Genomic DNA, 27,473 nt, shown 5'->3' with positions numbered 1-27,473 from the left:
GCTCTGATGTCCCGGGCTCGCAGCTGAGCTGTGACGTCCCTGCATCTTCGCAGAGCTCTGTTGTCCCTTCATCGTTGCTGAGCTCTGATATCCCTTGCTTGTAGCTGAGCTCTTAGGTCCTACCTTGTAACTGAGCTCTGATGTCCCTTGCTCGTAGCTGAGCTCTGATGTCCCTTCCTCGTCGCAGAGCTCTGATGTCACTTCCTCATCGCAGAGTTTTGATATCACCTCCTCGTAGCTGAGTTCTGATGTCGAAGGGGGTTCCATAGGTGAGCGTTGCGACTGCCCTGTCTAGCTGTGTTAGAAGACCCTAGCATCTTGTTCTAGTCGGGGACAGAATCCTTTTAACTGGGTAGACTGTTTATGTCTACAGCTTTCGCCAGGTAAAGTTAGTTGTTAGCTATGTTCTTTTCCTTTATGCAAAGGCTTCTACAGGTGGTGCGTTCTCGACTTTTATAGGACTGTAGCAGGGCACAGAAGGCATTCTAGATTTTTTTTCAAAAATAGTTTTTCAGAAATGTCAGCCTTTAATTCAGAATGCCTAACAGAGCAGTCACAAATATTGCAACATTTTACCTTTCTGTAAGGTGCAGGAAGAGTCCCTAATAAGATAATATTGGAATATTGGCCCTCGGATTTCATTTAAATTAAAAACACATCCGCTAGTGCATTAGCGTGAGGGACGCTTTTGGAATTGTTACTTTGCAAGGCATGTTTGATATGATTATAGGATAAGGATTTACAGTTTAGAATATTTTACTTGCAGACATTCGAGTCACTGAGTGGTATCTAAAGTTCCATACTGTTTGAGTTTCTAATCTGACACCTCCTTCTTGCGGAAGCCTTGACTGCTCCAACGTCACTACTCTGAGAGTGTCAAGTTCTAAAAGGGAGCATTAGTCATTCAGTGTGAGTGCAGCAGTATTCTGACCCCTGAACACACTGATAAAAAATGCAGGTCTGAGCTTTGTTCACTGAGTTTTGCTATTCAGAACTCTGAGAAGTTACTCAAAAATATTCTGCGGAGTTCTGCAAGTGGTGGTGGGTAGTGTGAACTGCTGCTCGCGCTGGTCTACCCAAGCGTCAGCTCACGAACTTACCGTTCGTGATTGCAAGCAGGGAAAAAAGACTGCTGCACTACGCAAAACAGAGTTTTCTGCATTCTGCGAGATCCGCAGAGGGCATAAAACTCCATAAACTCCGCGAATGGAACGGAGTTCACCGCCCAGGCCAAAAAAAATTTAAACCTAACCATTATTGTCCAGTAACCTCTGACTGCCCATAACAATGCTCCCATCCTCCCTTTCCCTCACGTACATGCAGCAGTTCTCTTTCTTCCCTCGGGTGTTTCTCTGTTTGTTTTTTGTCTTTTCCCCGCTTCACTGTCTGGTTCCCTTGAAGCCAGTGGGTCTTCTTTCCCCCCCCCCTGCTCTCCACTGAGGCAGCAGGTAGAACATATAATGCCGGGTGTCCTGTCCTTCCAGCCCACTCCTGCTAGGGGTGGCGGCATAACTTGGGGGTACGGGTCTTCCTAGTCCCTGCCAGTTCACCCGGGGAGGGGGGGGGGGGCAAGAGCCCGGTCTCTTCGACCCATGACTCTAACTCTGTCTCTTTCGTCCTCAGCTCCCACCGAGATCCTGGACATGACGGAGACCCAGAGGTAAGTCTTGTGTCACGCGGAAACCCTATCTGGAGAGTCTGTAAGTGTCACAGCCTCCCCAGGGCCTCTGTTGATGTGAGGAGACTAGAGATGCTGCCAGGGTTGACTTTAGAACCTTGAATCCCACGCGGCGTGAGGAGCTAAAGACCCTTTAATCCTAGGGAGCATGCAGTCTGGGTCCTGCACTCTCCTATCCCAACTCCTAGAATATTGGGGACATTGTGTGTCCATGTGGTGCAGGGCTGCAGTCAGTCCCCCAAAGAGACCCTGCTCTGAGTATCTGTATGTGTGAGTCTTCAAGGCAGTTTTTCTGAGTTGACAACACCACTGAGTGTGTCTGTGCGTCTGCTTGCCAAGTGTGTCTGTTCCCAAAGTGCTCCCTGAGTTGTGATGCAAGGAGGGAAAACAGAAGAGAGCATTCTGTGAGGAAGAGTGTAATGATCTTTGGGACTTTTCTCCCCTGGAAAGCCAAGCCCCTGTGGCAGAGAGGGTCTTCCACCCCAGAGCGCAGAGGTGGCCGGTCACTGAGACCGCACGCCACTGGGAAGTACTGTATGATCTTTAAAGCTGCCCACTGCCGGACAGTAGGAGCCCCCACTAAGAGGGAGGGCAGTGAACCCCAAACTATTGTTTTTTTAAATATATATTTAATTTAATTTAATTGTGGGTTTATATAGCGCTAGAATCGACTCCCGGAGGAGTATTTCCACGCTTCGACCGCTGGGGAACCCGTCCTGGCTCACCCTGAGAGATGGTCCCTAATGGATATCTCTAAGGTGCGACCAAGCATCCCCGGCGGTCTGGGGGGGCCGTTGTGAAGATGAGGCAAGCTAATGCCCAGAGTTGCCGAGTGTGGTCCCTGACTGGAGTAGGCACCGAGGCGAGAATTATCGAGCCTGCTGACCCTGGTCCACGACCCTGCCGCGTCGGGAATTGAACCCTGGTCCCGGGTCGTCCTCTGCTTACGGGTCTGCCGCCTCTAACCAGTGAGCCACACCACTCCACCACTCTATATACGGAGAGATGTACATTCCACTTGAAGGGGGTACCCGGGTTCCACCCCCCTGGAGACCCCAAGGTTCCCACCTGCCACGAGAGAGAACACCATACTGGGAAATAATAGATTAATTCATAACCCCCCCCCCCCCCCCCGAAGACCAGGCCCCCCCTAATCCAGACTTCCACAGAGAGGGTCGCAGAACTAGGAAGTGCGAAGTGTTCTTGGTGACACTAGAAAGAGTGCAGATCTGCACCACCCGGCTGCAGACAAGGGACCTTCACCAAGGGTCTGAGGCCTCCAGGAGGGTGGAGACTCCCTGTCTGCCTCCATGGGAGAGTGCTCCACTCAGGAAGGGGAGGAGGGGTGATATGAAGATTCTAATCCACCTGAACTTGACAAAAGGGCTTTTGGTCCATCCTCATGTGCAATGGGAGAAGAGTTAGTTGGGAAAATAGAGCTGCAATCGATTAACCCTACAGCAGACAAACCGGTATTTCTATATATTTTCTAAAAAACCTTATTAGAAATTACATAATTTCAATAGTGGGAGGGAGGGGAGAGGCAGGGTGGGACGCTGCAGTAGGGCCTTTTAGTGGGCAAATGTATATCCTGTGAAACAATACAGTTATTTTTTTAAGATGAACCCTGAATCTACATCAACTTCATTGAAGAGGATTTTTGTACAAATACAATAAAGTTAAAAGAATATACGTTTCTCACTTGTATATATGCTCGATCTGAACTCTGCTTCCGGAAAGAAATAACTAGAGAAATGGCCAAGGCGTAAAAATGTGCCTGGGAAACATTCAAAATCTTCTGCCAACTCCTGATCGCAGACGACGAGTGTTTGGGCAGTGAATGGGTCACCAACGCTCCCTATCAAATGTTGGAGTTTCAGGAGTGAGAAGAGATTAGTAGAAAGGGAATTTATTAAACAGACCCATCCCTTTTGACTCAGTATGGTGGTTTGCCCCAGGATTTCTCAGTCGTGATGCATTTATTTTACTTGTTTGTGAAGCCCGAGCTATTCGAATATTTAGAGCTGCAAACGATTTTTTTTTATTTGCTTTGACTGATGTTCAGGTAGCAATTTAATTAGCTGTATATTTGAAGAATACAATACGATGACACAAATCGATAGAAATCAATGTTTTAATGTAATATAGATGATTCATATGTATTTTATAGTGAATTCATTGGTCAATTAAACATGGTTCGTATTAAAAAGCAGATTTAAAAATAGATATACAAAAATATCCATCTACAAATAATTCCACCTATTAGAAATTCCCAAATCTCGTCTTTCTCTCTTCCCACCTGTTGTAAGACTCGTCGTTTCCACGCTCTGCACGTATTGTTTTGAGGGTGTTTCCCTCAGGCTGGCTTGGGGGGCTCATGGTCTGGGCTGGTTGTTCTACCTTGGCTACATTTCTCAGTCCCTTTGATGTCCCTGGTTTCATTAAATTACTCTGTAAAACTTTGCAACCTTCTAGGCTCTTTAGTTCTATCTTAAATCTCTTTGGAAATTCATCTGAAGAAGCCAGAAGTATAGTATTTATTCCAGTAAAAACTTCATTTCCTTGCAAGATACACGTCGTTTGGTCTCCAGCCTGAGAGGCTCCATGACGGCTCCAGGTTTGCCCCCAGTTTTAATTAAAAGTGAATTAATACCTATTTCCCATATCACTCTAGTTCACTGAAATAGATACATTCAGTAGGTCTGAGGAGCAGATATCAGAACTTGCCTACCCAGAACAGTTTTAGTCTCTTTATAGTCTTGTTTGAGAGTTGTGTCTCTTATGTGAATGGTGTCTGGTTGTCTGTCTGTCCTTCTGATCTCATGGCCCACCAATGATGGTGGGAGGGTGTAGCTGCGCTTCATGGTTTTCTGCTTTTTTCTCTGTGCTATCCTGTACGCGGGTTGCCATGGCCTGCTCAGTTGTGATCTGCAAGATGGTGACCCATAGTCTGTCTTTCCTTTCAGTGGAGAGACATGTTTACACCACGCGGCTGCCCTGCGCCAGCGGACAATCTGCCATTACATTGTGGAAGCAGGAGCGTCGCTTATGAAGACCGATTTACAGGTACTTGAGGCAAGCAGGGTGGAGGGACATGGAAAACAGTAACATAATGTAGAGAGCTATGGAAAAGAGTCCAGCGGGATGGAGCTGAAGGGCTGGTGGTCTGTGGGAGGCAGAGAAGAACGAAAGACGGTCCAACAGACGGGGCGGAGGTGAATGGAAGAGGATAAAGGAGGGTTGAAGAGGATGGAAGAGATAAAGAGGGCTGTAGTAGAATAGTAAAGTGTCACATAAGGCAAGAAGACAACAGTAGAGGGTCAGATGTTTTGGACAAGAATGAAAGGGGGCACAGATAGATGAAGGTGAATAGAAGAAGTCGAATTTGGGCGAATCCGGCATTATCCATTTGGATCACAGGTGAAGGACCTACCTGACACGAAGGTGGTTTCTCTGAAAAGCTGGTCGCAGCCCTGGTAATCTGCCATCACAGGATGCAACTCGTCAAGTAGTGGCTCGCACTCACCACCTCTGCTGATTTCCAGAGGCAGCGCCTGTCGGCGAGGCCCCCAATGTGGATTGAAGGGGGTTTGAATCATCAGGATTTGTCCTATAATGTGGATGCACAGATTAACTTTAAATCTTTGTGTCTGTCTGTCCAATTACAGTCCTTCTACTGAAAACAGGTGCATGAAGAGAGGACTGTCCCCAACCCTCATTATAAAGGAAACTGTGTTAACGCAGTAGTTAGGGCCCCAGTCTGCGGCCATTTGGAGTGGTTAATCATAGGGTTTTATTACTAGTAAAGAAACGAACATTACATTCCGGTCTTTTTAAAGTTCAATCAAGTATCCTGGGCAGCAATAAAATCTCCTTCGGCCTCCAATCATTTTTTCATTTCATGAGCTTCTCCGCTACAGTACGTACTGCACTGGTCTTTTTTACAAAACTGTAGGGTTTCTTCACTTTCGCTATAATTAAATCCATTTAGGTCTGGCATTAGCCATGAACTTTTGATTTACTAAAATTAAATACATAATATGTGGAATATAAATAAAAAAACAACACTGCCCGTGATAGAGAAAAAATAAAATGCATGTCTGCAGCTCTAACCTTGTGTCCGGTGACCTCCAGACCATTTCTCTCCTGTTCACCAAAAATATCTGTGAAGGTCACCTTTTCTCCTGTGTCGACTGTGGAAGAATGCAAACTAGCTGTAACTGTTATAGACATTTTCTTTCCCAAAACCCCTGTGCTGTACCTCTCTAATGCCTTTTTCCCTCCTCTGCAGCATCCCTGTGTCTTCTTTTAGGCCAAAATGTTGCGTCTGCAGAGTCTTCAGCCTCTCCTCGGTCTGATATTGCGTCTGCAGAGTCTTCAGCCTCTCCTCTGTCAGATTTTGGGTCTGTAGAGTCTTCAGCCTCTCCTCTGTCAGATTTTGGGTCTGTAGAGCCTTCAGCCTCTCCTCGGTCTGATGCTGCGTCTGCAGCGTCTTCAGCCTCTCCTCTGTCAAATGTTGCGTCTGCAGAGTCTTCAGCCTCTCCTCTGTCAAATGTTGCGTCTGCAGAGTCTTCAGCCTCTCCTCTGTCAGATTTTGGGTCTGCAGAGCCTTCGGCCTCTCCTCGGTCTGATATTGCGTCTGCAGAGTCTTCAGCCTCTCCTCTGTCAAATGTTGCGTCTGCAGAGTCTTCAGCCTCTCCTCGGTCAAATGTTGCGTCTGCAGAGTCTTCTGCCTCTCCTCTGTCAAATGTTGCGTCTGCAGAGTCTTCTGCCTCTCCTCTGTCAGATTTTGGGTCTGTAGAGCCTTCAGCCTCTCCTCGGTCTGATGTTGCGTCTGCAGAGCCTTCGGCCTCTCCTCGGTCTGATATTGCGTCTGCAGAGTCTTCAGCCTCTCCTCGGTCATTTCCCTCTTTTACTGACAACTCACAAAGTATTTTGAAGTTGCGACTAACTCCTCCAAATCTTTAGTCTTCCAACCCACACAAACAGTACGTACGCTGCTGTTCCTGTAACTTAGATGGCAAGCCCTGCACGAAAGCAGCTGCTGCTCCTCGCTTGGCCGTCTGAGACGGGTCTCCTATCCTGAAGTGGTGATTCAGTTTTATGTATTCTCATTGGTTTATCCTTGGCCCATTCTGCTTTGCAAGGACACTCCTTGGTTACTGCATCCACTCATTTGGTGTGGGCTTCTGGTAGCCCCTCTGTGGGATCCGGTGCCTTATCTGACCGCGTGGCCGCAGTCCGCAGTCTTAGATGCATCTCTGCGGGCAAGGCAGCTCTTAGTAATTGGTTTGCATCTGCCCAAGTAGGGTCAGACAGTTAAAGATGGTCAGTAATTCCTCTCTGAACCTTTGGGGTTCTTCCCTAATATTGGGCCTCTCTTTATCAAATTGCGTGGTCTCTTTGAGTCAGAGGGACATGGACCATCAGTAAAGCACCACTGGCATGGAATAATTGCCCGAGTGGTGCCTGGAGAGCATCCCCCTGTTGTGTGAACAGCCGAAGACAAGACCTGGGTCATTTGTGACTTATAAACCCTCTCACAGATTGGAGAGTTTAGGGACTTTGTAGTGGCACCCTGGGTGCTCGTACTAGCCCTAGAGGCTCTTCAGGTTTGTAGGATGGAGGGGTCTCCTTTGGGGCACTGAGGTTATCTGACTGTGTGTTGGGGTGGAAGAAACCGATGGAGGAGGAGGGCGAAGTAATAACCCCGTAAAAAAATCTATGATATCTTAAGTTTCATCCTCATTGTTGGACAGGCCACGTGAAGGGCCGCTCTCCCCCGGCTCGACCAGGCCCGAGCCCGGTCACGCAAGTACCACACACCACCATTGCACGTCCTCCGTCCCCTCAGGGACCCCTGCCTTCAAACATATCGACCTCGTGGGCCCGATCCATTGCCGGCCCACGCGCCCAGCCTGGGCCGCCATCTTGGACACTTCATCACGAGGCCGCCTGGCCCCCGATCGACCTCAACCCTGGGCCTAGCCTGGCCTCAGACATTCCGGCACCACCCTCCACCCAGGAGGTGAGCGGGCTACTTGGCAAGTCAATGGGAGAAAGAGGTGCCGATGGCTCTCCCCCGCCAAGTGCCGCTCGCCCATCACCTCCCCGGGCGCTGGCTCCACCCCCCTGCTGGGTGTCTGGACTCCCTCATCCCGGACCTCCCGACCTCCAAGTGCGAGGGTCCGGACATCAAAGCACGCCAGCCCTATAACTGGGGCAGCTCCAGAGCAGGAAGGCAGTTGTATCTTGGAGTCGAGAGACGTAAAGAGGAACTCATCCTGGACGGACTACTGGCGCTGCCATAGCTCTGTCCTGTGCACCATCATCCTGCCTGTTGGCGCTGCCACAGCCGTCGTAACCTACAGTCTTCATCGTCGTCGGGACCTGCTGGCGTGGCCGCGGACCGTTGTAACCGTCACCTTTCACCGGGACCTGCAGGCTCCGCCGCGGACCGTCATCTTTCCTTCATCCATCTCGGGACCTGCTTGGCTCCTCCACGGCCCGATCATCTCAACGCCGAGCTCGAGGATTGAGAGCTACTTCGTACTCATTGGTAATTAAGACTGTCCCGCTACCCCTTTCCTCAGCCAAAGACTTGAATCGAGGGGACCCCTGAGTCCAGACCTCCTTGTATCATACCATCGTAACCTAAGAATTGCATATAAAGTCTCGTTAACCTTCAGTCTTGTGTGGTGTCCGTCTGTGGGGGGGAAGTTACTTGTCTGTACAGTCGTTGGAGGCGGCTCTCCCCGGAGACCTCTCCCCGTAACCTCGGCCGACCTTCCCGGTCCGTCTAACATTGGTGGCCAGCGACGGGATCCGAATCACCGCATAACGTACAGAGAGTAGCTCACCCCACAACGAACCACAATGACAACTAAAGAAAGCGGATCAACTGAGAAGTTCCAAAGGGAAAAACTAGAGGAATACAGTCATCGTGAACTAAAGCAGTTCTGCATCGAACTAGGTATCGCTACCACCGGACTAAGCACCAAGGACGATTTTAAGCATGCCCTAGAATCTTGGGCAGAGACCAGGGATGCCGAAGCCCCTGAGCAAAGCACCGCGAACAAAACCAGCACGGCCCCTGAAGGGCAAAGAACCGGTCTCTCGCAAGACGAAATCCAAGAAAGAGAAAAAACCCGACTACACGAGCTAGAAATGGCCCGACTCAAGATGGACGTAGAACTCAAATTGGCCGAACAAAAAATCAACTTAGAGCACCTACGTCTCCGAGAAGAAAGAGAGGAGAAACAGAGACAAAGGGAGCTCGAGGAAAAGAAACTGGCGTACGAGCACGAACGGAACCTAGCCGAGATCAACCTGCGCAAACAGAATAAAGAGTTAGGGGTGCCCGAGAGACCACACACCCCAGGGACCACGGAGAAGAAGGTACACATCCCCAAGGATGTGGTCCGAGAATATTTCCGAGAAGACGACATCCAGCAATGGTTTAAGGCCTATGAAATCGCTATGACTGCACACCGGATCGATAGAAACGATTGGGGAGCCGGCCTATGGGGCAGATTCCTCAATGAGGGCCGCGATACCCTGTTACAGCTCCCAGACCACCAGATGACCTCCTACGACCATATGAAAGCGGCCCTCCTCACCCGCTATGGCCTCACGCCCGAGATGTACCGTCAGAGGTTCCGAGACTGCACACGCATCCCGGGTACAACTTGGGTGGACTATGTCACGTACTTTAGCCGAGCTTTCGAAGGCTGGATCAAAGGAAACAACGTCACGACCTACGAGCAGCTGTTCAATCTGATGGTATGGGAGCATCTGTCCAACAATTGCTTCATTGAACTACGCCAACACCTCCTCGACAGCAAGTTAACCGATCCCCGGCAGCTCGCAGCCGAAGCTGACCGGTGGGAGATCACCAGAGTGGGCCGGAATGGGTCCTACGAGCAGAGCAGGAACAACAATGGTCACTACCGACCCAGAGGAGGAGGAGGGGGCCAAGGACGAGGAAGAGACAACACTCCGGCCGCCCCCGCTACCAGCACCACCCCCCCGGCCAACCGGGGCAGCACCCCGGCGCGACCGGGGTACAGAGCCAATGTCACGTGCCACCGATGCCAACGAGTCGGCCACTACGCAAACGACCCAAGCTGCCCGCAGTATCAGAGTCCAAAACCCCGCCAAGTGGCCGCCGCGGCACGAGGGGAAGAACAGATCTCCGAGGAACAAGAAACAGGCGAGCAAGAGTATCAGGAGTGGGAGCCAGCCGCCATGACTCTCGCGTGCTTAGGGGGAAGAGACATGGTCCCGCGGGTCCCCCTACCCGCTAACACCCAGAAGTACAGCCAATGGGTGAGCATCAATGGACAACGGGCCGAAGCCCTTCGGGACACCGGGGCCAGTGTGACAGCCGTCCGCTGTCACCTGGTGACCCCAGAACAATATCTACCGAACATTCTCTGCCCTGTGCGATCAGCCGACAACTCGGAAAGTCTGTGTCGGATGGCCTGCGTCCCCTTTGAGTGGGGAGGGGTCTCCGGCATGTTGAAGGTGACGGTCCGAGACGACGCCCCCGTGGACTGCCTCCTCGGAAATGACCTAGAGAGCTCCCCGTGGGCAGCCGTGGATCGAAAAGAACACTTGGGGATGTTAGGCGTCCCGGACTGGGCGTGCGTCACCACCCGGTCCATGGCCGCCCGTGCCAACCATCACCCGGAAGAACCAGAATGGCCGGCGCCACCGCCTCCGGTCGCCCCAGCCGAGACCTCCGACCATGACACCCCCCTCGAACCTGCTCAACCTTCCGACCTCGCTAACCTTGACCAGTGGGCCCAAGAGGGGGGGCCCACCCAAGAACAATTTCGCCAGGAACAGAAGACCTGTCCCTCCCTAGAGGGACTTCGCCAACAAGCACTCGCCCAAAGCGCAGGGGATACCTCCGGAACTCATTGGGTCTACTGGGACAGTGATCTGTTGTACAGCGAGCAAAGAATCGCCGAGCTGGGGGCCAACCGAGTACTAGTAGTGCCCCTCCGCTTTAGAGACTTTCTGCTAAACCTGGCCCACGATGTCCCCCTGGCAGGGCACCTGGGACAAGATAAGACCTACAGTCGCCTAGTGACCCACTTCTTCTGGCCCAAAATGAGAAACGATGTGCACCAGCATTGCCGATCTTGCCCCACGTGCCAAGCCAGTGGGAAGAGCGGCCGCAAACTAAAGGCCCCCTTGCAACCTTTTCCAGTAGTCACGACCCCATTTGAGAGGGTCGGAATAGACATTGTGGGACCCCTGGACCCGCGTACAAAACAAGGCCATCGCTTCATCCTGGTGCTAGTGGACCACGCCACCCGCTACCCTGAGGCTGTTCCTCTCCGGACCGTGACAGCCCCAGTGGTCGGCCGGGCCCTGATGGGGATCTTCTCCCGTGTAGGGTTCCCCCGAGAAGTCGTCAGCGACAGAGGCACGAACTTTATCTCTAAATACATGAAATCCCTCTGGCAACAGTGTGGGGTCACCTACCGATTCACGACCCCCTATCACCCCCAAGGGAACGGACTTGTTGAGCGGTTCAACCGCACGCTAAAAGGGATGATCGGGGGATTGGAAGAGCCCCTCCGTCGCCAGTGGGATGTGCTGCTACCGTGCCTCCTCTTCGCCTACCGAGAGGTCCCACAGAAATCCCTAGGCTTCAGCCCATTTGAATTGCTATACGGGCACCCAGTGCGGGGGCCGCTCAGCCTGATCAAGGAAGGCTGGGAGATGCCTCCGGCCAAGAACCCTCCAGATGTCTTCCGGTACCTCCTCACCCTCCGCAACCAGTCCCGGCGGTTCAGAGACCTAGCAAAAGCCAACCTAGAGGCCAGTCAAGAGGACATGAAAAAATGGTATGACCAGAACGCCTCATCCATTGAATTCGAACCGGGACAACAGGTATGGGTAATGTCCCCCACGGAGCCATGCGCCCTCCAAGACAAATGGGCGGGGCCCTTCAAGGTAATCGAGCGCAAGGGCCCTGCCACCTATCTGATCGATATGGAGTCCTCCCGGAACCCACTCCGAGTTCTCCACACCAACAGACTGAAACCCCACTTTGCACGAACAGAACTCAGCCTACTGATGGCCACAGACAATGGGGTTGAAGACGACTCCGAGCCTCTCCCTGACCTCCTGCGGACCCAGGAGCAGGACGGCTCCGTGGATGGGGTCCGACTCTCGGAGACCCTCACCAGAGAACAACGCCAAGAGTGCCAAGCCCTCCTGTCACAGTTCGCCAGTCTGTTCTCCCTCACCCCAGGTGTCACTTCCTGGTGTGTGCACGATGTGGACACCGGCGACAGCTCTCCTATCCGCCACCGGGCCTACCGCGTACCTGATCGGGTACGGGCCTGCATCCAGGCAGAAGTGGCCAAAATGCTCACGCTCGGGGTCATCGAGCCCTCAGACAGTCCATGGGCCAGCCCGGTCGTACTGGTCCCCAAAGCAGCCGCCCCCGGAGCCACACCAGAACTCCGGTTCTGCGTCGACTACCGGGGCCTGAATGAAGTCACCAAAACAGACGCACACCCCCTCCCCCGGGCAGATGAACTGGTCGACCGAATGGGAGCTGCCCGCTTCCTCAGCATCTTCGACCTGACAGCAGGTTATTGGCAGATCGGCCTCACCCCCCGAGCACAAGAACGTTCTGCCTTCTCCACCCCCGATGGCCACTACCATTTTACGGTCATGCCCTTCGGCATGAAGAATGCCCCAGCGACTTTCCAACGGCTCGTCAATCAGGTCCTGGCGGGGCTCGAAGGGTTCAGCGCCGCCTACCTCGACGACATCGCTGTGTACAGCCACCATTGGACCGAGCACCTTCACCACCTCCGAGCAGTGCTGCAAGCCCTTCAGCGAGCTGGCCTCACGATCAAGGCCAGCAAGTGTCAAATTGGACAAGGGTCTGTGACCTACCTCGGACACCAGGTGGGAAGCGGCCTAGTGGCCCCTCTACAGCTGAAAATTGCCGCCATCCAGAACTGGCAGCCCCCTATCACCCAAACCGAGGTACGAGCCTTCCTGGGCCTCACGGGCTATTACCGAAGGTTCGTGAAAGACTATGGTACCATAGTGGGGCCTCTCACAGAACTCACGTCAAAGAATCAGCCTAAGAAAGTGAACTGGACCTCAGAGTGTCAAACGGCATTCGAACAGTTGAAGGCCGCCATGTGTTCCGCCCCTGTGCTCCAGGCCCCCGACTACAGCCGGGAGTTCATCGTCCAGACGGACGCTTCCGACCAGGGCATTGGGGCGGTCCTGTCTCAAGTGAACACCGAAGGCCTCGATCAACCGGTGGCCTTCATCAGCCGGAGACTCCTACCACGGGAGCAACGCTGGAGCACCATAGAGAGGGAAGCCTTCGCGGTGGTATGGGCCCTCAAGAAGCTCCGGCCCTACCTTTTTGGCACCCACTTTCGGGTGCAGACCGACCACCGACCCCTGCAGTGGCTGATGCATATGCGGGGGGAAAACCCAAAGTTGCTACGCTGGTCCATCTCCCTGCAAGGTATGGACTTCACAGTCGAACACCGGCCCGGGCCAGATCACGCCAACGCAGATGGCCTGTCCCGGTTTTTCCGCCTCGACGAGGAGAGTCCCCAAGAGGATGGGTAGCTCTCCCCGCCTTCAGCTGGGGGGGACGCATGTTGGACAGGCCACGTGAAGGGCCGCTCTCCCCCGGCTCGACCAGGCCCGAGCCCGGTCACGCAAGTACCACACACCACCATTGCACGTCCTCCGTCCCCTCAGGGACCCCTGCCTTCAAACATATCGACCTCGTGGGCCCGATCCATTGCCGGCCCACGCGCCCAGCCTGGGCCGCCATCTTGGACACTTCATCACGAGGCCGCCTGGCCCCCGATCGACCTCAACCCTGGGCCTAGCCTGGCCTCAGACATTCCGGCACCACCCTCCACCCAGGAGGTGAGCGGGCTACTTGGCAAGTCAATGGGAGAAAGAGGTGCCGATGGCTCTCCCCCGCCAAGTGCCGCTCGCCCATCACCTCCCCGGGCGCTGGCTCCACCCCCCTGCTGGGTGTCTGGACTCCCTCATCCCGGACCTCCCGACCTCCAAGTGCGAGGGTCCGGACATCAAAGCACGCCAGCCCTATAACTGGGGCAGCTCCAGAGCAGGAAGGCAGTTGTATCTTGGAGTCGAGAGACGTAAAGAGGAACTCATCCTGGACGGACTACTGGCGCTGCCGTAGCTCTGTCCTGTGCACCATCATCCTGCCTGTTGGCGCTGCCACAGCCGTCGTAACCTACAGTCTTCATCGTCGTCGGGACCTGCTGGCGTGGCCGCGGACCGTTGTAACCGTCACCTTTCACCGGGACCTGCAGGCTCCGCCGCGGACCGTCATCTTTCCTTCATCCATCTCGGGACCTGCTTGGCTCCTCCACGGCCCGATCATCTCAACGCCGAGCTCGAGGATTGAGAGCTACTTCGTACTCATTGGTAATTAAGACTGTCCCGCTACCCCTTTCCTCAGCCAAAGACTTGAATCGATGGGACCCCTGAGTCCAGACCTCCTTGTATCATACCATCGTAACCTAAGAATTGCATATAAAGTCTCGTTAACCTTCAGTCTTGTGTGGTGTCCGTCTGTGGGGGGGAAGTTACTTGTCTGTACAGTCGTTGGAGGCGGCTCTCCCCGGAGACCTCTCCCCGTAACCTCAGCCGACCTTCCCGGTCCGTCTAACACTCATGAGTAAGGTTTTCTTAAAGCCGTGGCTACATTGGGGCGGTAGGCCTAACCATTAGGTATTTCTCATTTCTCTCTGTCACCCTGTCCCAAATCTTTGTTGTTGTTTTTTTTATTCTGTCACTTGTTCTTTTAGTTTTTCCTGTGAGTCTGTAAGGTTCCTCACCAAGACTCGTGGTTTCTCCTAGACACATATGAGTCAGGAATATGCATTTCATTAATCATCTGGCAGCAGAGTTTTCCATATTTCCAAAACTACCTTTTACTGCACTATTTTATCCAAATCACACATTTCCTCTCTGGAAATAGTTCGGAAGGTTCTGTTGTTGTGTACCAGTTGCATTTCACCAAATACCTGCATGTTCTGTGCCCTTAATGCACTTACATATAATGCACTGGGGTGTCTTGCTGGGGTGACTTCCCTCGATTCTGCATCCCCATAACTGAGTTTGTACAACAGAGTCCTACAAAAAAAACATGCTTCTGCTCCTCGCAGAAGCGGCCGCTCCCCTCACCTCCCCCTCCTGCTGGTATCACTGGTATTGTGCAGCGCTCGAGAACGGTGCTCATTTGGACTCCTGGCACTTTAATTTCAATTGATTCTGTTCAGCGCTCGTGTCCTGTGCTCAGTTGTACTCCAGGCGCTATTCTTATAATTGACTGTGCAGCGCTCGTGACCTGTGCGCTTTAGTGCCTCTGCAAGTGCTTTAATTAATTATTTCGCGCAGCGCTCAATAACGCTACTTGCCTCGCATTTGTTTCTGCTAGCGCTTTTATTGTTGTGCACCTCGAGATTGTTGTCGGAGCTTTGCTGATCTGTTTGTTTACTGTGCAGCCATTTTGTTAGGACCCCTTGCAGACCCTCCCTGCACCTAGACCCCGCCTCCCAGCTGACCCTCCCACGCTCCGCCCCCCTCCACTCCCCATTTATGTCAGATGTCCCAACGCGCAGCGTCCACGCGCTACGGCCGCGCCGAAGGTGCGCCAAAGGTAAGCCCATCTACGCCCGTCCGCGCCTGGACCGCGCCCAGCGCCAGACCCCCTGGCTCCCGCAATACCCAGCCCACTCGCATCACTTACGATGCCACCACCCTCTTAGCCCTTAACCCCGGCCGCTCCCCACCCTCTTAGCCCTTAACCCCGGCCGCTCCCCTAACTGCGTCCAAGCCGCCCCTGGACACACCCATGGACCCTTCTCATGCAACTCCTGCAAGTTTGACGGCACCAAGACCAACTCCTCATCCACCAACACCAAACAGAGACCTGACACCAACCACCTAAAATGCATCCTGCTCAACACCTGCTCGGTCCACAGACATGCCATCGACCTCTGGAACCTACTAGACACCATTTCTCCGGACGTCGCCTTCCTAACAGAAACATGGATGAATGCCTCTTCAGCCCCAGACATCACCATTGCCATCCCGGAAGGATACAAGATCATCCGTAAGGACCGCATCAAGCAAACAGGAGGAGGCATCGCTATTGTCCATAAGAACTCCATCCGCATCTCAACCAGCACAGACGTCAACCTTGCCAGCGCCGAACACCTCCACTTCCAGATCCACACCGACCCCAAGACCACACTCAGAGGCACCCTCCTCTACCGGCCCCCAGGTCCCCGTGCACAATTCAGTGACGACATCACTGACTTTATCACCCCACACGCCCTCCCCTCCGAGGACTACATTCTATTGGGAGACCTCAATTTTCACCTGGATAAGAGCAATGACAGCAGCGCCACCACCCTTCTGGACAATCTCGCCAACCTCGGACTCAAACAACTTGTTACTACCCCCACCCACATTGCAGGTCACACACTCGACCCTATCTTCACCTCCAGCAAACATGTCTCGTTCAGTCACACCACAGCTCTCCATTGGACGGACCACAGATGCGTTCACTTTATCTACAATAAGACCACAATCCACAACCTTCCTCAATCCACCCTGCGAAGAAATTGGAACAAAATCACCATCGACCACATCTCCTCATCGCTTCTTCTAAACCCCCCCGCCCACTCCTCAAACCCCGACCAAGCAGCCATTAACCTCACCCAATGGCTATCCAACAGCGCCGACATCCTAGCACCGTTGAAAAAATGTCAAATCAAACTAGGCAGCAAAAACGCCTCCTGGTTCAACGATGATCTTAAGAAATCGAAGAAACTCTGTCGCTCCCTCGAGAAGGCCTGGAAAAAAGACCCAAACACCAGCACCAGGGACGCCTTCAAAAACGCCACCCGCATACACCACCAACTAATCCGGTCCGCCAAGAAAGCTGCATTCAAAGACCGACTAGACAACAACGCCCACAACAGCAAGGAATTATTCAACATCGTCAAAGAATTTACCAACCCATCAGCCAACTCCAACGACATCACCCCCTCCCAAGCCCTCTGCGACTCCCTAGCTACCTTCTTCCACAACAAAATCGCAGACATCCACAACAGCTTCGACAACCGACCCGGAGACCAACCCACCCAACCTTCTGCAGGACCTTCACCCCCCTTGAACATCCTTAATGACTGGAACCCAATCTCCACCGAGGACACCATCCGCCTGATGAACTCCATCCACTCAGGATCCCCAACTGACCCATGCCCTCACCACATCTTCAACAAAGCAGACTCCATCATAGCACCACACCTCCGAGATGTCATCAACTGCTCCCTCAATTCCGCCACCTTCCCGGAAAGCTGGAAACACGCAGAACTCAGCGCCCTTCTGAAAAAACCCACAGCTGACCCCACCGAACTCAAAAACTACCGCCCCATCTCGCTCCTTTCATTCCCGGCCAAAGTCATCGAGAGAGCTGTCAACAACCAGCTTGCCACCTTCCTCGAAACCAACAAATCCCTCGACTCCTCACAATCCGGCTTCCGAGCCAAACACAGCACTGAGACCGCACTTATCGCAGCAACTGACGACATTCGAACTCTACTGGACAATGGAGACACAGTCGCCCTCATCCTCCTCGACCTCTCCGCTGCCTTCGACACAGTCTGCCATAGCACCCTTCTACAGCGCCTCAGAAACGTCGGAATCCAAGGAAAAGCACTGGAATGGATCACCTCATTCCTTACCGGAAGAACCCAGAGAGTCCGCCTCCCACCATTCATGTCAGAGGCCTCTGAAGTCATCTGCGGTGTACCACAAGGATCTTCACTCAGCCCCACCCTCTTCAACGTATACATGAGCCCCCTTGCGACCATTGCTCGCCAACACAATCTCAACATCATCTCCTACGCTGACGACACTCAACTGATCCTCTCACTCACCAAAGACCCTAACACCGCCAAAACCAACTTACACGAAGGAATGAAAGAAGTAGCCGAGTGGATGAAGCACAGCCGTCTGAAATTGAACTCAGACAAAACAGAAGTCCTCATCTTAGGCACCTCCCCCTCCGCCTGGGATGACTCTTGGTGGCCAGAGGCCCTTGGAAAAGCACCCATCCCGACGGACCATGCACGGAACCTGGGCGTCATCCTGGACTCCTCACTCTCGATGACCAGACAAGTCAACGCCGTTTCATCATCTTGCTTCAACATTCTTCGCATGCTCAAAAAAACATTTCGCTGGATCCCCACCGAAACTAGAAAAACGGTCACCCACGCACTGGTCACGAGCCGCCTGGACTACGGTAACACCCTATACGCCGGTACCACAGCAAAACTCCAGAAAAAACTCCAACGCATCCAGAATGCTTCAGCCAGGCTCATACTAGACATCCCGCATAAGGAACACATCTCTGGTCACCTGAAAAACCTCCACTGGCTCCCCGTAAATAAGAGGATCACTTTCCGCCTCCTAACCCACGCACACAAAGCACTTTACGAACTTGGACCCGAATGCCTCAACACACGACTGTCCTTCTACCCCCCCCCCTCGCCCCCCCCCCCCGTCAGCTACGATCCTCGAACCAAGCCCTTGCCACTGTACGTCGCATCAACAAAACCACCATGGGAGGTAGATCCTTCTCCTACCTGGCAGCTAAAACCTGGAACTCACTTCCCACCCACCTTCGCCTCACTCAGAACCACCTAGCATTCAGAAAGCAACTTAAAACGTGGATATTCGACAAGTAATTCCCCACCCTTCCTCAAGCGCCTTGAGACCCTATGGGTATGTAGCGCGCTCTATAAATTACTTAACTTGACTTGTGTGTGTATATATATATATATATATCACAGCATTTTCCATTCTCTCGAACAGACGTACCCGACTCTCAGAAGGTTGCTGTGCACGCAATTTTATTCAGCAGCAGGAAAACAACGCGTTTCGCTTTGCAGCTTGATCACGTTTATATATATTGTGATGTTTCTCACTAAAGAGCAGTACACAAGGTCTCACTCTAGACTCGAGGTTCATTGTGGGAAGAGAATGAAGAAAGATAGAGCAACACCGGAACACAGGGAGCAGATAGAAATGTTTCCAGTTGGGTCCAGACTTCATCGAGTCCCTTCCGTTCAAAGAGTTCAGTGTTCTGAGAACCTTGGGGCGGCTCAACTCTGCGCTCAGGCGTGGCCAAAGGTTCTATCCTCAGTTTATGCACACTTTCAGAAATCAGAATCCATACCCAACACCCTGTATCTCATGTTCCATCTTGTTTCATGTATATCCTGAGGCACACACTATGCCTTAGGACCCCCTGGAACTCTGCATCTAGCGCTATGAATATAGCGCTTCAAACATGCCAATTTAAACATGTCACTTGGAACCGAGACACCCTCTTAGTATCTGCAAGCACCTTTTCCTTACATGTCCGTACCACCTCACCCGTGTGTATTCTGGCAGCTTTAGTCCTTCGGTGTATGAAGCACGGAGAGTGGACCTGCGGGCGCAGCAAAGTCCCCCCAGACATGGCCCACCAGGATTGGTCAGGTGGTCCCCCGCCTGTTCAGGGTGGGGGCACCTGGTTGTTCAGGGCGAAGCATCTGCTCTGCGGCGTCTCGGTGCCAGCTCCTGTGTCTGAGGACATTGCACCGATTTCCTTGGTGTGGAAAAAAACACTTTTTTTCATGAAATACCAGAATATGTGTTTATTCAGTTGTGCCGAGGTCGTGGGCAGAGCGATGGAGCCTCGCGGCTACAGTGGGGGGCCGTGATGCAGGGGACCGGAGCCCACCTCGGGCCAGGACCTCTCAGACGTGCCCTCCCTTTCGGCCCAGCGGGCTAGAGGTGCCATGAAGACCTCGCCCTCTCTTGCCACCATCTACCCAGGGGTGTGCTTGTTTGACCCTCGCATTCAGGGGGGCAGAGGCGCCTCACTGCTCTTCCTGTGTCTTCATTGAGCTTGGGCTTGGATTCGCTCTCCTCGTGTTTCTTGCTCAGCCCCTCTCCCACGCTGACGCTCTGGTGGCGTTTCTGTCCCCAGTGGAGTCCAGGGTGCAGCTCGGCTCTCCGGGAGAGGGCGCACGGCTCTGTTGTCCCTTTGCGCTTCCAAGGCGAGAGCGCGCTCCATTCTCCACCCACGCATCGCATCTCCTCGGATCCCACGGGGCCTCCTGCTCTGCTCAGTGCTGCGCGCGGTTTTCCCTCGGTAGGGATCTGTTCCCCGGTACGGATCTGTTCCCCCCGCTTGCTTCCTGTCGTGTCTTCTGCTGCCTGAGCATACCCTTGGGGAGTATACCCTGCGGGTCCCCTCTCAGTGTTACACCCCAGAGGGCTAGGACCTTTCTCCTCCCCTCCATCCTCTTCCCCTCCACTGGTGATGTCCTTATCCAGAACCGCTGTGATACCCCCAGTTGCCTGAAAGTGCTGGACTGGACGGGTTGGAGGGTGGTCCCTGTGCCGCTAGGGTTGATGGGTTGCCTGCGATGGAAGGGGAGGTCGAACTTCGGGGAATTCTGGCACCGAACTGAGATGAGGCCAGGATCGCCTGGGTTTGCTGATCTGGCTACCCCCCTGCCCTAGATCTAGTAATTCAGCGCAGGTGGGGCCCTTTGGCCTCCTCGACCAGAGGATTGGTGTAACCCAGTGCAGGGTTGGCAGGAATCGCATGCATTAGAGAGAACCCCTCTGTGCCTGTGCGTGGCAGGGTCGGTGCGGCGCCTTGCTTGCGAGCTCTGGGGCAGAATAGTAGGTCGGGCGACCTCGAAGGTGGCCCAACGTTTTAACAGTGCTTTTCTTCCAGTTCTGCCCTACGTACTTGCTCCGAGTAGAGCAGCCTCTCGATCTCAATCCGTTCGGGCGGCCATGGACACAACTGACCCTGTGGGTCGAGCAATGGCCACCCAAGGTGCCCTGAGTCGCCGTGCATGGCGACAAGATGGCAGTTTCCCTGAAAATGTTCAGGAGCGACTCAGAGATCTGCCCTTTGAGGGGGGCCATTTGTTTGACGACCATGCAAACTTGGTGGTCCAGTGTCTCTTCTCAGGATTTCATTGACTGCCTAGGTTCTAGTCCCCTGTGGTGGATCTGTATTTTCGTGTGACGGTGTTGTCACTGATTTTTTGTTTACGTCTCTGGGTTCGTCTCCCCCCACCCGAGAAGACCGGTAGCCTTTACCTGATGTGAGCCACCCCAGGGTCGAACCCCGATAACCCCCCGCGTCTTGAGCGGCCTCTCGTACGTCCGGCCACCTGACCCTCACCCCGCTAGCCGAGATACAGCAACCCCCCCTGCCAATCCCCCCCTTCCCCCCCCCACTTCGGACAGTAGGGCGCGTAGCCCCATGGGGTTCCCCCCCCCCCCTTTTTTCCTTACCCCCCCTCTACACCCTGCTGCCGATATCTCCCTGTTCGGACCCTGCTAGCGCCTACATGCTTCCCTCCCACAGTTCCGTTACCCCTCTGTTCACTGGTAACACTATTATATGCACAGTACAGACCCAGATCCTGCGCCGTTATGGCAAGCAAGCGCCCGCCTGTCCTTATTCACCGCCCCCACGGCGATACCGTTCCATCGCTTCCCAGCCTGCAGGCGCCCTCACACGATTATAATGCACTGATTAACCGAAGTCATGTTTATGTGTACCAGTTCTATAAAATGAGAAAACGTTGCACACATAGCTGTTCGTGGCTGAATGTTGAGGCCACGTCGGCGGATTGTTTACTCTGTACTGATATACCTTTTTTCTGCAACAATAAAAACAAATTTAAATAAATACGTCTCTGGGTTCAAGAGTTTTTTCCCAGAATTATTGTATGTCTGTTCAGCCAGGGTTTTTTCCCTTACTTTGGTGCAGTTGGGCCAGCTGTTTATTTATTTTTTACCTCTGCCTATGAGCTTGTCTCAAGAGGTGTCCCTTGCTTTTATAGGGATGTGACGTACCCTAAGTGGGGTATTAGTTTGCTATTGTGTAGCTGCTGTTCCTTGCCGGGAAGGTTCGGAGACTCCTGTGGAGCTCTTTCTATTATCAGCCCCCCTGGGGATTTTTCCAGTGGGTTACGCTGCATCTCCCCGTTACATGCTTCCAGCTGTGCTGGAACGTACCCTCAGTTGAGTCCCACGAACTGACGGGGTCATCTGTCTCCGGGAGCTTCTGTATCGTTGCCTACGGTTATTCCATTTCACTCTTAGGTGTCTGTGGACGCAGTTGGCTCCGGTGTCTTGTTGGGGCTCTGCCGTTTCCGACTCACCCCAGAGGGGTTGTACGCCCCCCTGCCTTGCTTTTGGCTCTGCATACTTAGGCTCAGAACTACCAGGATTCCACACAACAAGGACCGGAATCACTGGAGAAAACTGCTCTGCGGCCTCCCAACGTGTACATAGCCACCTACCATGACCGCACTGTACATATTGTTCACTCGTTAATCACTAAAACACTATTGTCACCTTTATCACCTTTCACCCATGCAAATTTTTTATGTTGACAGCATTTGCTTTTTGTTTACTCTGCATATCATTGAATGAAGTAATTCTGATAAAAGTAACAATACAGAATTCTTGTTTCCATAGTCATTTCTTTTTGGGGTATTTGGTGCCCCAAAGGCTTTTTGTAAAGATTGATCTTGATCCGTATCGCTACATGTTTGAGCTTTACTTATGAAGGTAATTCCCACAGTTCTAGCTGGGCAGATGTGAATCCGTACGGGCGGGGTCCTGTTCCCTAGGCGCACTCTGGCTTGAGGAACCAATCTCTCCTGGCTGGCTCGCCAAAATGTTGCAGGAATAAGAATTTACCTTGAAAAATTGAAAGGCAAGAGGCATTTGGCAAAACAGGAACAGTTGGTTGAATAAACACATCGACCGGGAGAGCAGGCGACAGAGTCCGGGTTCTGAAGACCGTCTCAAAGTACATTGGTTTTGGCCATCATTTTATACATTTAACAAAGTGTAATAAAACAATTTGTATATTATTTTTTAGAACAGGAATCTGGGCATAGTCATGGATCCATAAATCTGGTCATTTGATGAGAAACGCAGGTGGGTCTCGACTAGTGCTTAATTTGAGCTGTTGATTTTCTGGTGCTCGGCGCCAGGCGCGCAACACCCATTTGCCTCAAAGGGCTTCCTCCCCCAACTCTCCCCCCTCCCCCCCCCCCCCCCCCCCCGTCGTGTGTGGCAGCCCGGGATGAGACACTTCCCGGGCCGCTCACAGCCGCACCCCGAGCACTTCACAGGTCTTTAAAAGACCTTGTGCATATTAATGGGGCTTTGCTTGGTTGTTGTTTCACACCTTCTAAGAGCCCCTGCAGCTCGACTCTGCTGATTGCCTAAAGATTCAGCCCCCTCGAAATTTTTTCTTAGCCCCCCCGAAATTTGACTCTAGTTGCGCCTCTGCTCAGCACCCACACTTAATCATCACCACCAGCACTTTTCATGAGCACCAGTTAAGGACACATTAATTTATGGTAGGCACGGGGAGATTGTAATTTTCCCAGAATCACAGAATGTTGAACCAACGCAGAAACTCAACCTGGTTCACCAGCTCCGAAGGCTGCAGTTCTGGCCATTATGCCACATCCTCTCCCCACTTTCATGGTTAGCAGTTTGTTCTGTTTTAGGCAGTACTAACAGGAGAAATGGGCTGGTGCAAGCTGCCTTCTGACCAGAGCCCTGGCACTTATGTTTTTTAGGTCTCGGCTAAAAGACGCGCGTAAGCGCGTCTCCGCCGAGATCTTATGTTAGCGAGTAGCAGTCCCAGGAGACAGTCCAGGTCACGCGCATCCTTCCAGGCGATTTGTAGCTGGAACGCGCGCTGTGGCCAGGCGCTGTCTCCTGGGAAGCGCAAGCACAACACACGCATGCGCATACACACACACACGCGCCCATGCAGGCACGCACATACATACATACAGAGACACCACCCCTGACTCATACTCACGCGCGCGCACACACACAAGTGCACCGAGGCCCCCCCTCCCCCTCCCCCGCCGTCACGCACATACATACACACACACACACGACCATACACACACACAAGTGCACCAATCGCGCTCCAGACCCCCCTCCCCCGCCGTCACCGTCGCGCACATACATACACACACACACACACGAGCATACACACACACAAGTGCACCAATCGCGCTCCAGAACTTACCTTACCTCAGCACGCGGCGCCCAACCTCCTGCTGGCGCGGCCCCGGGGCTCTACACCGCTCACAGGAGCCCCGGGCCGCGAGACGCTACGACTCCGCCTGCCTCCTCTTCCGGTGTGAACGTGGCCCCGCCCCCGTCACAGGCGACCGTGCCTGACTTCCGGGGCGGCCGCGAGTTCAATGATGAAAGACGCTTTGTTTACATCACCCATTGATTGAACTCATGCAAGAAAATCGCTTGCCGTACTGCCAAATTCTGTCTCTCTCTCGTTGAACCCGCATCAACATTTTGGATTAAAGCATACAGTGAATTCCAACAGCCCTCAAGCCAACGTGCGATAGAATGTGAACGTTTATATTTTAACATATTCAGAAGGACGCGACCACAGAGTTAAAAACAAGCATTGGAAAAGCCAATAGGTCTCGTCTACATAAGGTATTGGGTTTGTCAATGCTTAACCCGCATCAACATTTTGGATTAAAGCATACAGTGAATTCCAACAGCCCTCAAGCCAACGTGCGATAGAATGTGAACGTTTATATTTTAACATATTCAGAAGGACGCGACCACAGAGTTAAAAACAAGCATTGGAAAAGCCAATAGGTCTCGTCTACATAAGGTATTGGGTTTGTCAATGCTTTGTGGTGGTGAGTGGTGAGTGCAGAGTGGTGAGTGCAGAGTGGTGAGTGCAGAGTGGTGAGTGCAGAGTGGTGAGTGCAGAGTGCAGAGTGGTGAGTGGTGAGTGCAGAGTGGTGAGTGCAGAGTGGTGAGTGCAGAGTGGTGAGTGCAGAGTGGTGAGTGGTGAGTGCAGAGTGGTGAGTGCAGAGTGGTGAGTGGTGAGTGGTGAGTGCAGAGTGGTGAGTGCAGAGTGGTGAGTGCAGAGTGGTGAGTGCAGAGTGGTGAGTGCAGAGTGGTGAGTGCAGAGTGGTGAGTGCAGAGTGGTGAGTGCAGAGTGGTGAGTGCAGAGTGGTGAGTGCAGAGTGCAGAGTGGTGAGTGCAGAGTGGTGAGTGCAGAGTGGTGAGTGCAGAGTGGTGAGTGCAGAGTGGTGAGTGCAGAGTGCAGAGTGGTGAGTGCAGAGTGGTGAGTGCAGAGTGGTGAGTGCAGAGTGGTGAGTGCAGAGTGCAGAGTGGTGAGTGCAGAGTGGTGAGTGCAGAGTGCAGAGTGGTGAGTGCAGAGTGCAGAGTGGTGAGTGCAGAGTGCAGAGTGGTGAGTGCAGAGTGGTGAGTGCAGAGTGGTGAGTGCAGAGTGCAGAGTGGTGAGTGCAGAGTGCAGAGTGCAGAGTGCAGAGTGCAGAGTGGTGAGTGCAGAGTGGTGAGTGCAGAGTGCAGAGTGGTGAGTGCAGAGTGGTGAGTGCAGAGTGGTGAGTGCAGAGTGGTGAGTGCAGAGTGGTGAGTGCAGAGTGCAGAGTGGTGAGTGCAGAGTGGTGAGTGCAGAGTGGTGAGTGCAGAGTGGTGAGTGCAGAGTGGTGAGTGCAGAGTGGTGAGTGCAGAGTGGTGAGTGCAGAGTGGTGAGTGCAGAGTGGTGAGTGCAGAGTGGTGAGTGCAGAGTGGTGAGTGCAGAGTGGTGAGTGCAGAGTGCAGAGTGCAGAGTGGTGAGTGCAGAGTGGTGAGTGCAGAGTGCAGAGTGCAGAGTGCAGAGTGGTGAGTGCAGAGTGGTGAGTGCAGAGTGGTGAGTGCAGAGTGGTGAGTGCAGAGTGGTGAGTGCAGAGTGGTGAGTGCAGAGTGGTGAGTGCAGAGTGGTGAGTGCAGAGTGGTGAGTGCAGAGTGGTGAGTGCAGAGTGGTGAGTGCAGAGTGGTGAGTGCAGAGTGGTGAGTGCAGAGTGGTGAGTGCAGAGTGGCGAGTGTGCAGAGTGGCGAGTGTGCAGAGTGGCGAGTGTGCAGAGTGGCGAGTGTGCAGAGTGGCGAGTGTGCAGAGTGGCGAGTGTGCAGAGTGGCGAGTGTGCAGAGTGGCGAGTGTGCAGAGTGGCGAGTGTGCAGAGCGGCGAGTGTGCAGAGCAGTGAGTGCAGAGCAAGTGTGCAGAGCATTGTGTGCTATTGAGTGCAGAGTGCTGTGTATTGGCAATGTTAATCACAATGGCCATTTATTTTTCATTTAAAGAAAAAAAAAGAAATGTCATGAGCAATGCCAATAGCTCTACCTTTAATGATGCCGAGACCATTGCATTGCAAATGCTTGTTACAAATTAACCACTGGTCTCGACCCTGCGTGGACACGCAGTGGGTACGTGTCCAGATGTCTGACATGGGAGCTTGAGATGACGGCGTGTAGTGTGCATGCTGTGTTCTGAATGGCTGTGTGTTCCTAACTTAGTGTTGTATCTGACTTCATGATGTTCTGGGAACACACGCCCCTCCAGCCAAACGTGTTTTTTTGGGGGCCAATCTCCTGAGACCATTGGGGTATCCCTGCGCCTATCTCTGGGATCGATTTGGGTTTTTCCTGTTTGCGCGTTTGTTCTGCTGGTTAAGGGACCCCTCCCCGGGCCTGTGATTGGTCAGTCAGTTGCTTCAGGCTTAGGTCGCATGCCCCGCCTGACCACGTATTTCTGACTCTCGTTTGAGGGAGAGGTGTATCGGGTCAATTCAATAACGGGGAAGCGAGTTTGTTATTATACTTACATATATCAATGTGTATATCGACATCGTATGTATCAATATTAACACCACATATAGTGCTATATGACGTGTTTACATTTTGTTTAGCTACGGGCAATTTTTGCTTTATATTTCTCGAAATTTTGCGTCAGTTTGTTAAAGCCTGTTACACAAGTTTTGCAGACCCGTGGCTAACACACTCCATAAGCGAGAGCTATTGGCTTTGCAAATGCTTGTTATTGTACAGTAAGTGCTACATGGGAGTGCGCGTCTCCTCTTCCCCGCGTGGTGTACTGCCCTACACAATGCTTCTACGCGCTGTAGTATAGTTTACCTCTTCCCATTACTCTTTTGTTGAACACCAACATTCAGCGGATGTCACTGTCATGAGTGATGGAAAATAAATACTTCATACAAATCTAGATTTTGAAAGTATTAATAAAGTGACATGTTTATAACCTAAAACCTAAAAAGCATCACTTTCAGCATCTGTAGCTGCTCTGGGAGCAGAGCTGCTGCACGTCAGACCCGCCCTGCTTCTCGTACCCCCCTCCTCTGTTCATTTCTGGGCGCGGCCCAGTGGGCACCCCCTGCTGTGTGCCTGCTCGGATGCCCCGTGCCCAGTCAGCTGCCTGCAGTGCAGATTGGAGTCGGGGCCCCAGGGGTGGCCGCCGTACACATCGATTCAAAATGCCATCACTAAAGACGCAAGTATATCTGAATACTGCAGAAAGACGGGGGGGAGAGGTGAGGGGGGGGGTCCAGCAGGGCGGGGCTCGCACCTGTAGAAACAACCCAAGAAAGGAACGCGCTCATATTCTGTAGCGCTTCATTGCAGCCTCCAGTTGTCGAGGCGCAGGTCGGAAGATGAAGACTTCGGGGCCCGAGCCAGCGCCGGAGTCTGAGGGGACAGAGGTCAAGAGACTCCAGGTGAGGGGACACAGAGGCAGGGCAGAGGTCAGCACAGCTGTCCATTCAGATCCGCAGAGAGCGCCAGTCA

The 27,473-nt window shown here is 52.9% G+C and overlaps 1 protein-coding gene across 13 annotated transcripts in view; it reads left to right on the top strand.

Moving 5' to 3' along the window:
• DGKZ (diacylglycerol kinase zeta) overlaps nucleotides 1-27,473 on the top strand; it is a 502,570-nt gene that overhangs the window by 400,392 nt on the left and 74,705 nt on the right. For all 13 annotated transcript variants that reach the window (XM_086949968.1, XM_086949967.1, XM_086949970.1 and 10 more), the window contains 2 exons: nucleotides 1,624-1,660; nucleotides 4,645-4,744. In XM_086949968.1, coding sequence (XP_086806094.1) covers nucleotides 1,624-1,660; nucleotides 4,645-4,744 — 137 coding nt within the window. The remainder of the gene's footprint in view (nucleotides 1-1,623; nucleotides 1,661-4,644; nucleotides 4,745-27,473) is intronic.

The sequence above is a fragment of the Lissotriton vulgaris genome, unplaced genomic scaffold, assembly GCF_964263255.1.
Source record: "Lissotriton vulgaris unplaced genomic scaffold, aLisVul1.2 SCAFFOLD_741, whole genome shotgun sequence".
NCBI classification, from domain to species: Eukaryota; Metazoa; Chordata; class Amphibia; order Caudata; family Salamandridae; genus Lissotriton; species Lissotriton vulgaris.
Note: the sequence above shows the minus strand (reverse complement) of the source record. Positions and strands in the feature narration are given on the sequence as shown.